Source organism: Meleagris gallopavo, chromosome 13 (genome assembly GCF_000146605.3).
Source record: "Meleagris gallopavo isolate NT-WF06-2002-E0010 breed Aviagen turkey brand Nicholas breeding stock chromosome 13, Turkey_5.1, whole genome shotgun sequence".
Classification (NCBI taxonomy): domain Eukaryota; kingdom Metazoa; phylum Chordata; class Aves; order Galliformes; family Phasianidae; genus Meleagris; species Meleagris gallopavo.
In genome coordinates, this window is record NC_015023.2 from 1,881,436 (window position 1) to 1,895,415 (window position 13,980).

Below are 13,980 nucleotides of genomic sequence, written 5' to 3' on the forward strand. Positions count from 1 at the left end.
CTCGGGCGCGGGGCGGCCCTACCTGTGCGAGACTCCCGGGGGGGACGGCACGGTGGGGAGCCGCGCTGCAGCAGCAGTTATTTACGTACGGTTCTCAAAGAAACAAAAACACGATGCTGAAACTGAGCACCCTGCGCCCAGGAATGGCCGCAGGTCAGGGCTGCAGGTGCTCTGTCCGCGCCAGGGGCGTGTTGTCCTGTTAGTGCTCCTAATTAAACATTGAATGCAACTGTGTACTCGGAACCCTTCCCAGCTGCGGAGGGCGACTGATGGGCAACCTGTGTGTAGGGTAGCAGGCAATAAATAAATAAATGAATAAATCCTGCAAGCCAACAAACTAAGCAGAACCGGTCCTGAAAAGCAGACCTGTGGGGCATGGAGGACACCACTCATAAGTCGATGTATGTGTGCTAATGCAGCCCACCTGGGAGCCAGGCTCTCCTTTCTTCTGCGTGGCAGCTTGGACCATCAGAGCCTTATACAATAAGCTGATGGACAATGTTCCAGGAGTTTTTGTTTTTCACTTCTCAATTAACTGAGCAGGGCATAGGGTCTGCACCTGTGTGCGCACGCAGGAAAACATTCCGAGTGGCTTTGTTCGGACTGCAGAGCTGTGAGGCTGAGGCACAGGCTATGGTCCTGCCGGCTCTGTGCTGAGCTCCAGCCAGCCAGTGCCAGGCAGCACAGCACAATGCTGCCAGCAGGCAGCAAGCTCCTCAGTGTGCCTTTGGAACCTCAGCAGTTCAAGCACGTGCTTTCTTTGGTATTAACTCATGGGAAAGCACACTGGATTCTGAGAGAGGCTGGGGAATCAGAGGAAATAGCCCTTTTTAGCAAGCAGTTTGGATCAAATGATATGAATTACTCACGTTCACTGTTGAAAGCTTATGTTGGATAAGTAACTCCTCAAAGCAAGGCCCAGTCAGGTCTGCTGCAGCCCGGGGCCGGGGTTGTTCCTGCACAGCACTCCGTCCCTACTGCATGCCTGCTCTCCAGCAAATCATCCTCCTGTCACACACGTAATGAACATAGTGCTTATCCATGCTGCAGCCACAGATGTAGCCCACATGGGTGAGATAAATATGTTTGCAAGGTACACAATGCACTCGAGCAGCGCTGTGTTTCTCACAGAGGACCATATGTGCAGTGCTGTGCAAACAAGACGCATAGAGTTAGAGCTGCAGTTGCTTTAATAAGCGCTCCTACCATGCTCCTTACTGCTGTATAAAAGAAAAAATTATTGGCAATTACAGTGTGACAATGCTGACAAGTTTTTCTCCCCAATTTGTTTTAAATACGTGTGTTTAATTTTAACAACCTGAAATAAAATGTTTATATGGCAAAAAGACTCGTGCAACTCAGAACACAAGAGCTGTCACGGAATATTAAAAGAGGAGAACTTCACTTCGTAATTTGTTGTGGCAATCCTTGTGTCTGCTGTTAAGTTATATCAGCACATCAGATATGAAGGAAAGCCAGCTGCTTCTGCTAAATAAACTCCTTTGTGTGAGATTTAGAGGGAGCAAAAAAGCCAGGTGGAGTTATTGATCTGTGAATATTGGCCGGCTGGGCCTCACAGGCAGCACACTCCTGTTTCTTCTAATTGCCAGTGCCTTCAGCAAAACCCTGGCCAAGCCAGCAGGCAGGGAAAATTAATGGTCTGCTGGGGATTCTGTCTCCCTGAGCTGCAACAAAGCAGGGAATCTGCAGATTTAAGAATTCGCTGGTGAAACTTTGGCCCTCCTTAAGACTGTGGCAAAAATCTGCCTGACTTGCACTGTAGCATGTTTTACAATGTATCTCTTTACTGATACAGCACAGGAGGCAGTTAATTTTCTCATTTCATCCATTTATCAACGTGAAGCTGCTTGTCAGATTTGTGTGTTGAACTGGATGCTACCTGATTTTTTTTGCATTTTCCTTCTTTCTCTCCCTTATCAAGAAAACAACAAAATTACACTCTGAAGTCCACAGGTAAATAAGACTTAGCGCTACTTCAGTTCACTTTTATCTCCATTTATAAAATTGATTTGTTTCTTGGTAAAGAATATCACTATTATCCCTGTTCCTCCCTCTGTTCCAAAGCCTGATTTAAAAAGAAATACTTGTGAAATTTATATAAAAAATATTAAGAGGAATATTTTGATTTGGAGCTTTTATTTTTTATTCATTTAAGTTCTAGTTGTATTGTTTTATATTGCTTTATCTTGCTTGAGTCCTGTATGTTCATTTGTATTGTGATGAATTTAATCATAAGCAAGCCTTTCAGAATATAAAGTCTGGATATGAATATGCATTAATATTTGAGTAATTAGTTGGAATTACAGTCAATTAAGGTCATTCTAGTTCTCCAAAATACTTCAGATCTAGATAGCCACTTCACTGAAAGCAGCAGACCATGCAACTATTTTTACACTACTTCAGGATATGAATGAAGATACAAGCATCACAAAGGCTGCACTGTTTTGTTTTTAGGACTGTAGCTTAGTGTGGTTTTGTTGTTTTTGTTTGTTTTTAAATACTCATTCACAAATCACTGCTTTTAAAAATTGCAATTACCGAATGTATTCTAGGGCACCATCTTCTGGTGGACAGAAGGCATTGTAGCTCAGCGGCTACCTTCGACTGCGGGACACAACTATTTTTCAGTAACGCTACTCTGCAGGTTTGCGGGTCATTTCTCATTCTCAATCTGCAATAAAACACTGTTTAACATTTTTTACATTCTTCTTATTCATTGCGAATGCAGCTATTCACCATGCTGCACAAATGTAACTTGGGACAGACCCTGAAAAGTTCTAGTCACAACGGCCACTTTGTGAACGTGCTACATTAGACAGACAACATATGTCTAAGTACTTATGATTAATACACCATTTATGTATCTTATTTCTTTTATAGCTTTATCTTCCACTTCTCTTACATATTTCTGCTTTTGGCATTCCTGGCCAAAGCAGTTAATTGGCTCATACTTGGGAGACTGTGCACAGCCTTAGTCATACTTCCCTGCAATCAGAGGACATAATACCATAAATTCAAACACAATCAATTAGCTTAATAGCAGCCACTACATATGCATAAATGCATGGTTTAGTTGGCTGGCTTGGTTAACAGTGCAGCCATTTAATATGCTTGAATTCTTATTCAAAGACATTCAAAGAAGTGAAAATATAAAAAAAGGAGAGTACATAGGTTTAAAATTTATACTAACGTGATAAAAAGGCTTGTTTACAGCAGTGCAAACCATCATCCATTAAAAAAGATCAGATTGCATTAACACATTTTATTTTAAAAAAGAAAACAACAGAAACACTGCATATACAGGTCCTGCTATATATGTCTTGTTCCGTGCTGGTGAAGAATACCAGACTAACCATGCCTTGTTATACCAGTCCAAGAAAGATGGCAAACTACAAGCACTGGCCTCCCACCCTGACAACACAATGCACTTCAGCTCTGATGAGAAGAATCTTTTTAGAAGAAATGGGATATCCTTTTGTTGAGAATATGAATTATATTTACTTTTTACGGTATTTTCCATAATGTAATAGATTTAACACTCCTTGAATGAAAATAATCAAACAATTTGCAAGAAGGAGCTGTTCCACAAACAATGGAACCAATGAAAGCTGGTCTTATACATGTCTGCTTTCTGCATTCTTTGCATTCTCCAGCTTTTAACTTCTCCAAATTCCCAGTACTGTTGCAGCAGTGGCACCCTCTTTGTATCAGAAGAACAGTCTTCAGAATTTACCCAAGCTTTAAGCTGCCACATGCAATACCTTAAGGTTTCTCCATGGCATTTGCCTGCTTTCTTCAAAAGACTTGTCAGCACTCTTGTCTCTGGCACTCCTCCTCTACAACACATTCACCAATGTACAGCCTTCTTGTTCCCTTGATAGCTACAGCTCCAGGCAGCTTCTCAAGCTTCTAGGTTAAATGCCTTAGTCACCCTCCTTCCCAACACACTCCTGCTGCCTTCAGTCCATACTTAGATGGACAAAAAACAGCAAAGGCCCATGCGCAGCCGTGTAAGGTACCAAAGGCTGATTGCTATTACAGAAGCACTTGTGTGGGTCTCTATCTACAGCCACTTACTTGTAGAATTACAGTATGTTTGAGATGTAGTTTCTCAATAGAAGTAGCTTCAAATGCTGAAGAGAACTGGTGGAGCAATTCCCTAAGTTTCTTTTCTCTAGGAAGCCATGCTGAAAATGTCTCACTTTTCTCATGTGAGTGAAGTAGTATGCTGATGAGAAAGACAAATGTCATGGCAAGTAACCAAACGGCAATTTAGTATATACAGTTAATAAACTGTATTTACTATATCAACCTGTATCTAGAAGTACATTTATTTCCTTCATCCTATGCCTCTTTAAAAAGAATCAAAGCCTCCAAATCATTAAGTTGCATCTTCCTATCCCTTTGTCTGTTCATAAAGGCTCTCCATAATCGTTCTGCTTAAGACAGTAACCCAGAAATAATCTCAGACGAGCAACAAATAAATGACTGACTTGTGTAAAATTTGTTATATTACTTTCATCCTAGTTTCTGCTTTCTTCTAAATTCAACATTTTAGATATGCACAATTGAAGATTTCTATAATAGATGCAAAAAGAAGAAAATACCTCCACTTAAAGGGAAGAAAACAGAACAGAGTAGAGAAGAGGGGACTGTTTTCCTTAATTCAGTGTTTGTTCAGTTTTCAAATGCAGATTTAAACTTTGTTACAGTGGAGATAAAGCTTGACACATACAATATCAATATATACTCACTGAACATGGGCTTATTTTATCTTTTGTGATCCAACAAATGGCTAGCAAGAGCTCTTTGTCGTAAAGGTCACAGTCTGAAGTGGCACATCAATCTGCTTGCCAGCTGTCACAGTCTAAAAGCCAGAAAATCATGCACCATCTCCCTGCCATTCAACAACGAAATAGTTTTATAAAGCAAAACTAAAACCTCACTACTACAGACATCTTACTGGTATCTCCATGTTAAAGTTGCTTTTCAGGAAATGGACTGGTTAATAGACCATCACATCATCACCCAAAAAGTTGCCCTGACTCGAACAGTCATCATCTGCCCCTTAAAGAGTGATTCTCTGTATGCTTTGAGAATCAGACAGGTTTTTAAAACAATAAGATTTTGGGAAAATTGTTACGTGCTTCTTCACAATGAGTCAGAACAACGTAATGGATCCCTAGTAACTGTTGTATATCAGTAGTGCTCGATACTCCTTTCTGTGCTCCAGTAGACAACAAGGATATTGAACTAATAGCATACAAAGGCAGATACTAGATACGCTCACAGCTGCAATCAACTACACTAAAATATCACTGTTTGTCTCGTTCTTTTTATATACAGCACTCAAATTCACCACACATAAAAAATACAAACATTAAGAACAAATTAATATGAAAACCAGCCAGAAAGGATTACTTGTCTCACAGAAATTAGCATCAATATAAGCAAACAAATAGAAAAAGCTGCATGTCAGAAAGGCCACTTTGTATCACTGCAAATAGCAATTTGTAGACTGATTTAATGAGCCTGGCTCAGAAACCCTTAGTGGAGACAGAGCTTGCATCAAGGTTGCAAAGCTAAGGAACTAGGGAATATTTTATTCATTTTAACTTCTGAGTGTTGTGTTGTTTCCTCCCATATTAATATTACTGCTGTGAGGGCTTTAACAAATTGTCCGTTGAAAAGCTGCTTGTTTTTTTAAGAACAAACAAAAACCTAAAAGCTTAGTAAATGCATCCAAGTACAATTTGCTTATACATTTATATATTATACAATGTATAATTTGCTTTTGCAAGAGCAAGTTTAGTTTGGAACCTTCTACACCACTACGTTAGTGGCCAGTAGCCACTTAAGGATGCTCATACTTCCATCAGTTCTGAAGAGCCATTTTCATCCAGCATAGAACCATTCTGCATTTTTACTGATTCATTCAGTATTACCAAACTTAAGAACCCAAGAGAACAAAGACTGTATGAACATCCTGTCATGTTTACAGAAGCTGCTGGTATACAGAAAAAATATACTGAAGAATTAATTCACTTTAGATTATTTTACAGGAAGGAGAGCCTTTTTTTGCTATGTAACTACGTAATCCCAAAAAAAAAGCAGTACAAACATATCTCCTAAATATGTCAGCTTGTAATTGCTTATATAAATGCTAAATTACCTTTTATGCTGCAAATCACACGATGATGCATATCTTAAGTTTTTCAGTACTTCTCTAAAACTCATCCTGCAGTAAGACCACTCCTTCGCACATTATGATGCCAGCAGCTTAGATACAGCATTGTCACGCCACAGTGAGAATCACATCCTATTACACAGATAACAAGCCATTTGACAACTTATTTAATAAACCAATAATTTTATTTTTAGTGAAGCTAAGAGAGAAGATGCTGATCTTTGTTATTGGAAAATGTCAGACATTAAATTCTAGTACTTTAACTGTTTATAGTGAGAACTATAAAAGCTTCCCATTATAGTGCTGAAATTTGTTTCTCTATCTCTTATTTACATCTTTACCTCTCAGTCTTCACTGATGCTGGCCAAGAAGTAACTAACTCAAAGTTTTAATTTAGAATATTATGTCTTCAAACAAGCTGTTATGTGTGAATATTACTTCCTAAAAGTAGAGAAAAAAACATTAATTGCATTGTAGTTTTATACTGCATTGGCAATTCAATACGGATGAGAACCTGGTCTTCTATTAGACAGAACCGGATACAGAAACTAAGAAGTGCCATGTTTGGTTTTTACATTCATTACATGGTTAACATCTTGTTAAAAATGCACAGTTTATAAACTGCAACGAAATAAATCCAGCCCACTCTATTTCTCTACTTCATAAGGCTGCGGCTGAGTACTCATCTATGAATAGGAGCTGTTCTGGTTCATTAACACAAAGCTAGCAAGAAATTTCAGTGCAGTGACAGAAATGGCAGATTACCATGTTTTAAGAATCAACACTGATAGAACAGAGAGCTACTAAAACATGTCAACAAATGCAGTAGGCTTTAAGACACTGTTCCTAAACGCTGCACTTTTGCCATAAGCACAAAGTAGAGCACATAAAAGCCCAGCGCTTTCTCCTTCTGAAGGCATGAGGTGCTGAAAGCATGCGTGTGGTGATGCAAGTGCTCCAACTGAAAAAGCCAGTAAGTGTCCAAGGGAAAAAAAAACATTCACAAAGGTTTTATTAAAAAAATTCCCCTTGCACCTCAAGCAAGTGAAACTTAAGTTCTGTACTACTAGGTTATGTTTAGAAAAATGAAAACAGTACAGTAATTTTTGAAGGCTATACATTTTAAAATCCCATAGATCAGCATAAACTTGGACTGTGCAAGCGTATATAGCAAGTACTTCAGATGTCATTTATTTGGTCCGTCAGATGTACAGTATAGTAGTAGTATCTGAGTTTACAAAACATCAAATATAAATAACCAGAAACTGTAACAATACACAAAAAATTTGCTTCTTACATTGACATACCAGGCAGTACGAGCTGAAAAACTTGAGTAAATTAACAGTTTTACAGTAATGTACACAGTGCCAGTTAAAGTTTAAGAACACTGTTAAAACATGGCACTAATTTGCTTTAGTGAATTCTCTCCTTGTTCAGGATATGAAAAATGTTTAGGACTGGACTAAAAATACTTTTCTTCAAGCAAAAGAAAAATTTCGGTACTTACAAATCTGGGCATCAAGTGATGACCCTTTACTAAACCAGAGTAGGTTTTTTTTTGTCCTACTGAATTATAAGGTATTTACACAAAAATAACATGCTTATTTTCATGACTGTTTAAGTAAATACTTATCTGCAAGTATTTAAAAACTATGTTTCTACTACATTTAATATATGGAATTCAATATGTAAAAACTTCTAGAAGACTCTATTGAGATGACAGCTTTATCATCAAGAGAAACAGACAAAAATTATTTAAGCCAATGGTTTGGTGTTTCCTCAGAACAAAAGCCTTACAATTAGTCTAGTTCTGGACATTTTTCACATCCCCAAATAATATGCTGTTGCTGCATTACATTAACTCAATCATTTTGTCAAACATCATCTGCGTGTTCAGTCTAATGCTATAATTTCATCTTGCTCTTCTGTCTGCTCCATACGCACTCTCTTTGTACTGACGCACTCTTTATCTTCTAGTTTTCTCTTGCGGCTCTTATTTTCCGTATCATCAGCATTACTTGAATGGCCTTCATCTTCAGAATCAATAATAAATAGATCATCTTGATCTGGAGCTGCAAAATACATATTTTTAATTCCAGTAGGTACTGTAAGGACAGTCTGCTCTCAAAACAAAGCACATACAGAATGCCCTGAACAAATACATCTCAGATCATTCTTTATCCATAATCTCTGTCAACAAACAGCAAGAATCTTTTGAATTTCTCCAAAACCTGTGAAATATGTTTTTCATATGGCTATTCCCTTTTCATTAGAGGTATGGAAAACATTTCAATAACACAAATATTCCCATATTTTTAGGAATTCCCACATTAGTTTTTTGCATATATGAAGTAGAAGAATTGCACACTATCTGCTAGAGTCCTTAAGAACCTTTAAACAAACACAAAGCTGTAGTCCAGCCTCACCTCTGGCTACTGCATTCAATAACATTCTCCACTAGAAACCAAGTTCTACGAGAGAGAAAACATGTACAGAGAGGGTGGAGTGGCAGACTTGAAAGAGCTAAGGATAACAATGGATGGTGTAAAGAAGGGAAACTAGAACCAAACATGAACTTTCAGGACATCTGGTGGACTTCAAGAAGAAACTCATCTTAAAAATTAATTTTGTGCTAGTTTCTAATGCTATCTGGGGCAGAGGGGTTGTTTTGTACATAAGTTGAACCTAGTACTCATAACATTAATCATTCATGAAACAAAACACAAGATGCAACTGACTACGCTCTTCTGTGTCTTAAGTTGGACTCTGACAGGTAAATGAACATAATCCAAAAGCTTAGGATGGAGCTACAGATATCACTAAAACACTACAATGTTCCCAGTACATTAGCTTTTACTGCCTACACATCTCGTATTTGAGTTCAGCAATTCTGGGCATATTCAAAAGAATACCCTGTATTAAAAAAGTCATGGTGATGCTTTTTAAGTAGCAAATACTTTTTTTTTTTTTTTTGCCATGCCTTACTCAGCAGGTGAAAAATAATTATTGTTAAGCAGATTTAAAAAGACATCATAAATTAACAGAATAAAATGTGATAAAAGAGATCCACAAAGTAACTTTTAATCTGTAGGGAGAAAGCAACAAACTTGATTCTTTTTTGTCACACAATAGGGTGACCATGAGATAGAATGGATTTTACTTTATTTGAATCACCATGCAAATAGTGTGTTTCAGTTGACAACTTCCCTCAAGCACCTCCAAGTTAAATAACATAATAATATTGTAAGTTGTATTTACTATAAACCTTTAAAACAGTCTATGCATTTTTACTATTTAATATTATATTTATACAGGGGCAACTCGAGTGTCTTTCACTTCATACTGGCAAAGTTAAGTCATAAAATTCAAGTATTTTAATTGGACTGAAAGACTATTTCACTTTCTTTAATATTGACTGCTATTTACCTGTTGATGTTGAAGGTTGTGCTCCGTCATCGCTACCATTGGTAATGTTTTTGGATGTTGGTTCTGATGGTTTAGGGCCAACTTTTTCAGGGGTGTCGCCCACAACTTCAAATTCTACATCTTTTTCTAGGTCTTCACTGTAGAAAAAACGTATACAGTTTTGAACAACAAAAACATTGCCTTTTCCACAAACAAAATGTATCATTCAAATTATCAGAGTCCCTCCAACTGGGACAAAGTAAGGAAAATATACTTAAAAGAAGGAAAATCTGTTCATCCCTCCTCTATAATTTGTGCTTTGTCTGTTCATGAATCTGTTCCCCTGCCAATGCCATGCCATAAAATGCTTAGGAAAGAAAGGAAATCATTACTCTGGATTACTTTTCTTCCTCAATCTCACATTTTTATTTGCACCGAAACTGCAGTATGTTGATTTACTCTATATAATAAGTGTATTACTTACCCAAAGTTAAATGCACACACCAATTATTTCAAAGTGACTTCTCTTTACATTACCATATCTGAACACAGATAGATGAATTACTACTTCAGCAGGGCTTTATCCGTTTTTACGCAGCTGTTTCTCACCTTTTTAGCTGCTCTAAAAGCAAATTTAGTTTTGCACGATTTTTATGTTACTTAATGAGCAAATTGTTCAGATAAATCTTACCAATTACTTTTGTAATAAAATAGAAATTAAGAAATCTAACACACTGAACTATATGCATTTATTTTAAAAAAATCTTTACTTTCATTATATAAGCAACTAAATGTTTTAGCCTTATTCACAAATTTAAAATTCGTAACTGGAAACTCCCTGTGGAATTATTCTGTACATATACACAAAAATAATTATTTCAGAATTCTTACCTATGAAGCACATTGATTAACAAAGTATAATCCTGAAGGAAATCATCTGCTTGTAGTCGAGTGCCATTTCGAATTCCAAAGTCTGATAATTTCCTGTGGTTATTTGCTAGAAAAACAGTGAAACACAGTGGTGTGTACAGCTATTCATATAAAGACTGTTTTTTTTACTATTAAAAATAAGTATTCCAGAAGTTCAACCTATAAACTGAACATTAATACTTAAAACTGAATTGAAGTAAAAGCTGACATTTAAACCTGAAGTTAAAACTACAGATTCTGATTTATCTATGTCTCAAGTGTCATGTTCACTTAACTATTATTACATTTAGGAGTATCTTTTGGAGATAATATGTGTACTGCAATAGGTCTTACAAGGAACATGAAAATAACACAAATAAGAAAGTGAAAAGGACTACCAGCAGGGGTAGATAACTGCTGCATTTTTATATCTGAATACCTGATTCCTGAGTGGAATCCTGATGCTCCAGGTGAAAGTAATTGATATGGGAAAGCAGAACAGTATATACAGCTAGACAACACCAATAGCTGCTCTTAAGCCACTTACATACCTGCAAATCCAGTTCTCTTCAATTATTAGTCTACAGGCTGAGCACTAAACCACTTCCTACAATTCCTTGTATTTTAGGTTCTTTCTAGTTTTTATCTACTTTCATCTAAAAAGCTTCAGTACACATACCTTCTGTTTCTCCTTCTTCTGAAGAGATAAGAATGGTTCCCTTTCCATCATCTATCTGTACATCCGGTGCTACCATAGCAAATTTTTCTTTCACTATCTGAAAAGATTGATTACATAATCAATATCTGCTTTTATAATGTTCATAAGACAAATAACCTTGAATTACGCTGTTTTTCCTATCCTGGCCCATGTTCCAGCATTTGCTAAAAGCCTAAACTTTGTTTTTCTTTCTTATGAAAGAAAAAAACAAAAACAAAACCCCTATCATTTTGTTACCTGAAATCTCAGGATCTAAAAAAATAATGTCTACACCACCTGTGATCTCACCTTTACAAGTTCAGATGATGCGCTGATTTGATTTTTTAAATACTTCTTTCATAAAATGGTAGTTTTAGAAATCTGTTGCTACTACAGAACTGTAATATAGCTACTGAACTATTCAAATGAAATGTTTTTATCGTTTTTCCTGTTAGTTATGAATAAAAATTTAAAAGACAAAATACATTTTTCACAAGATACACAAGGACACACAAATAAGATGCATACTGGCTAATCTAGCTTTTCTTTTACCTGAGAAAAACACAAGGAGCAGAGCAAATATGGCAAAGCTAAAATTCAGTCAAAATATATTGAACAAAATCTTTAATAACGTACAATACTGGAATCAAAGCAAAAGCCATAGCTAACATTCAAGATTTACCTTGTCCTGGAGTGTTAGCACAGTAACTTTGTGTACATTAAGTCTCACGGTCACTTCTGGCTTACTTGCACATACGTAACAGTTAGGATTTGGTGGATCCAAAGCACAAGGAACCAATAGCTTTTTTTTGGGATTTGGCTGCTTGTTCAAAAAAATCTTGAAGACAGACAAGAATGAAACAAGTTATTCTGTAAGTAAAGCTCTCATAAAATCTGCTTCCCTACAGATTTGTTCTCTTAAGAATCCCAGGTTGTCTTGTTCCCTAACCCTCTTTGACATGCCTACTAAACAGGAGAAAGTGTGTATTACAGCCAGCCCACAATGACACCTGTGCTGACTAACCAGCTACTGCCAAACAGAGCTGTAACATGAAAATAGTATGTTTCGAGTGATGTCAGTCTGTTCTCTCTCTTATCCAGCAGCCAATTTTCATGAAAGCAGATGAAACTCCACAATCCTCAAGACTTCCACTTTTCTTTCTGTGGTGAGTGAACATTCCTAACACATTCAGAATTACTGAAACAAAAAGTGATACGGAGTAAAACTACGTACTAGTAAAAGAAGGTTAAACATGACTGTTGAATAAATAATGAATAACAAGAAATAGAAGTGTCTTATTCCCACTTACCGTTCTACACTGATCTATTTTTCCCGATAAAATCTTCAAACCCTCCAACACTATCAGACCAGCTATTATTGCATTAGTAGTAGCTATAGCTGGGATAATATTTCCTGCCATTGCTGCAAAAGAAGCAAGAGTGCATGTATTTTTAACAGCAAATGAAATGTAGAAGTTTAGGTTATTAAATAAAGCATTATATTTTAACTCTTACACTTGATATCAAATCTGCTCTTCATATTCATACTGAAAACATGCATCCTGAGGTTTGCAGCAGAAGTGACAAAATCCATTGCAGAAGGGTCATCCTGACAAGAAGTTAATGGAAAGTGCATTTAAAAATTAGATTACACACTGGAAAAACTTTGCAACATAAAAAAGTCTGTAATTTCAAAGTATGTATACTTCCTCATTTAAATACTATGTTTAGACAGAGCAGCAGTACTTTAAAAACATGTTTAGAAAACGTATTTAGTATTTTAAAACTGCATTAGTGTGTTAATAAAATGCCTTTTCATGTTCAAAATAATGTCTAAATACTAAACCTTACAGTGTCTTATGCTTGGTTTCAAACACTGGTATTTTAAAACAAGAAGTATTTTCATCAGCTGTTGCAATACTACTTTTCTATTTTGGTTGTCACTCCCTCCCTACTGACACGCTGCATTTTTTTCTTACGTCAGGTGACAACTGAGCACAGGCAGATCACACTGTCTCTGGAGCTGAAGAAGAATTCCTTGCTTCTTGTTTTTCTTCTGCAGAACTTGTAATATGCCTCATATCTACTGTCAGAACTAATTGTGTCCAACTCTAGTTACAAACTACTGTACAAGAACATGTTTTAGAGAAAGCTACAGCAAAGGAAAAATGGAATGGCATTATTAAAATATTTTCAAAATGAAAACATGGCACCTGCTTCTTAACTTGTGCTTTTCAAAGTTAGTAAATCATTTTACATCACAATACTTAATTGATACATTCAATGACATATGAAGTACCTAAGGTATGTATTTGTTTACTTACAGAAAGTGCTTTTAGTGCTGTGTCAGCCATTTTTGTCCTTAATAGCACTACGTTGTAATTAAACTTAATGACTCTAACATTTGTATTAAGTACACAGAATATAAGAGTTTCTTATCTATGAGGTAAACTAACCTTATCCCATATAAGCTCTGCTCCATCACCTTTCTCAGCCAGATGAAGTCTCAGGGTTTCAACACTCTTTGAGAATAAGTGTGCATAGCTCTTGACATCGAGAACCTGCTGATCTTTCAAAACTGAGGAGGATTCATTTTGTTGGTCAGGCACATTTTTCTCTTCAGGAAAAGAAAAAAATAATACCAGGAATATTTATAAATTCAAAAAAAATTCTCTCGAAGAGCTAAGAATTTGCTGATTTAACAAAACTAAATGCTTTCTAAACTGAAGAACAGTATTCTTAAGCTACAGCAGCCCCTACT

At 36.5% G+C, this 13,980-nt stretch overlaps 1 protein-coding gene across 1 annotated transcript in view; it reads right to left on the reverse strand.

Annotated features, from left to right (window-relative positions):
* Positions 1–4,508: 4,508 nt before the first annotated feature.
* The window catches only part of UBA2 (ubiquitin like modifier activating enzyme 2), a 9,728-nt gene continuing 256 nt past the window's right edge, over positions 4,509–13,980 (reverse strand). The window contains exons 2-9 of the mRNA XM_019619663.2: positions 13,676–13,853; positions 12,735–12,828; positions 12,530–12,642; positions 11,902–12,057; positions 11,202–11,298; positions 10,505–10,610; positions 9,635–9,771; positions 4,509–8,280 (exon numbers count right to left, since the gene is read on the reverse strand). Of these exons, the coding sequence (XP_019475208.1) occupies positions 8,102–8,280; positions 9,635–9,771; positions 10,505–10,610; positions 11,202–11,298; positions 11,902–12,057; positions 12,530–12,642; positions 12,735–12,828; positions 13,676–13,853 (1,060 nt within the window). The 3' untranslated portion in view covers positions 4,509–8,101. The remainder of the gene's footprint in view (positions 8,281–9,634; positions 9,772–10,504; positions 10,611–11,201; positions 11,299–11,901; positions 12,058–12,529; positions 12,643–12,734; positions 12,829–13,675; positions 13,854–13,980) is intronic.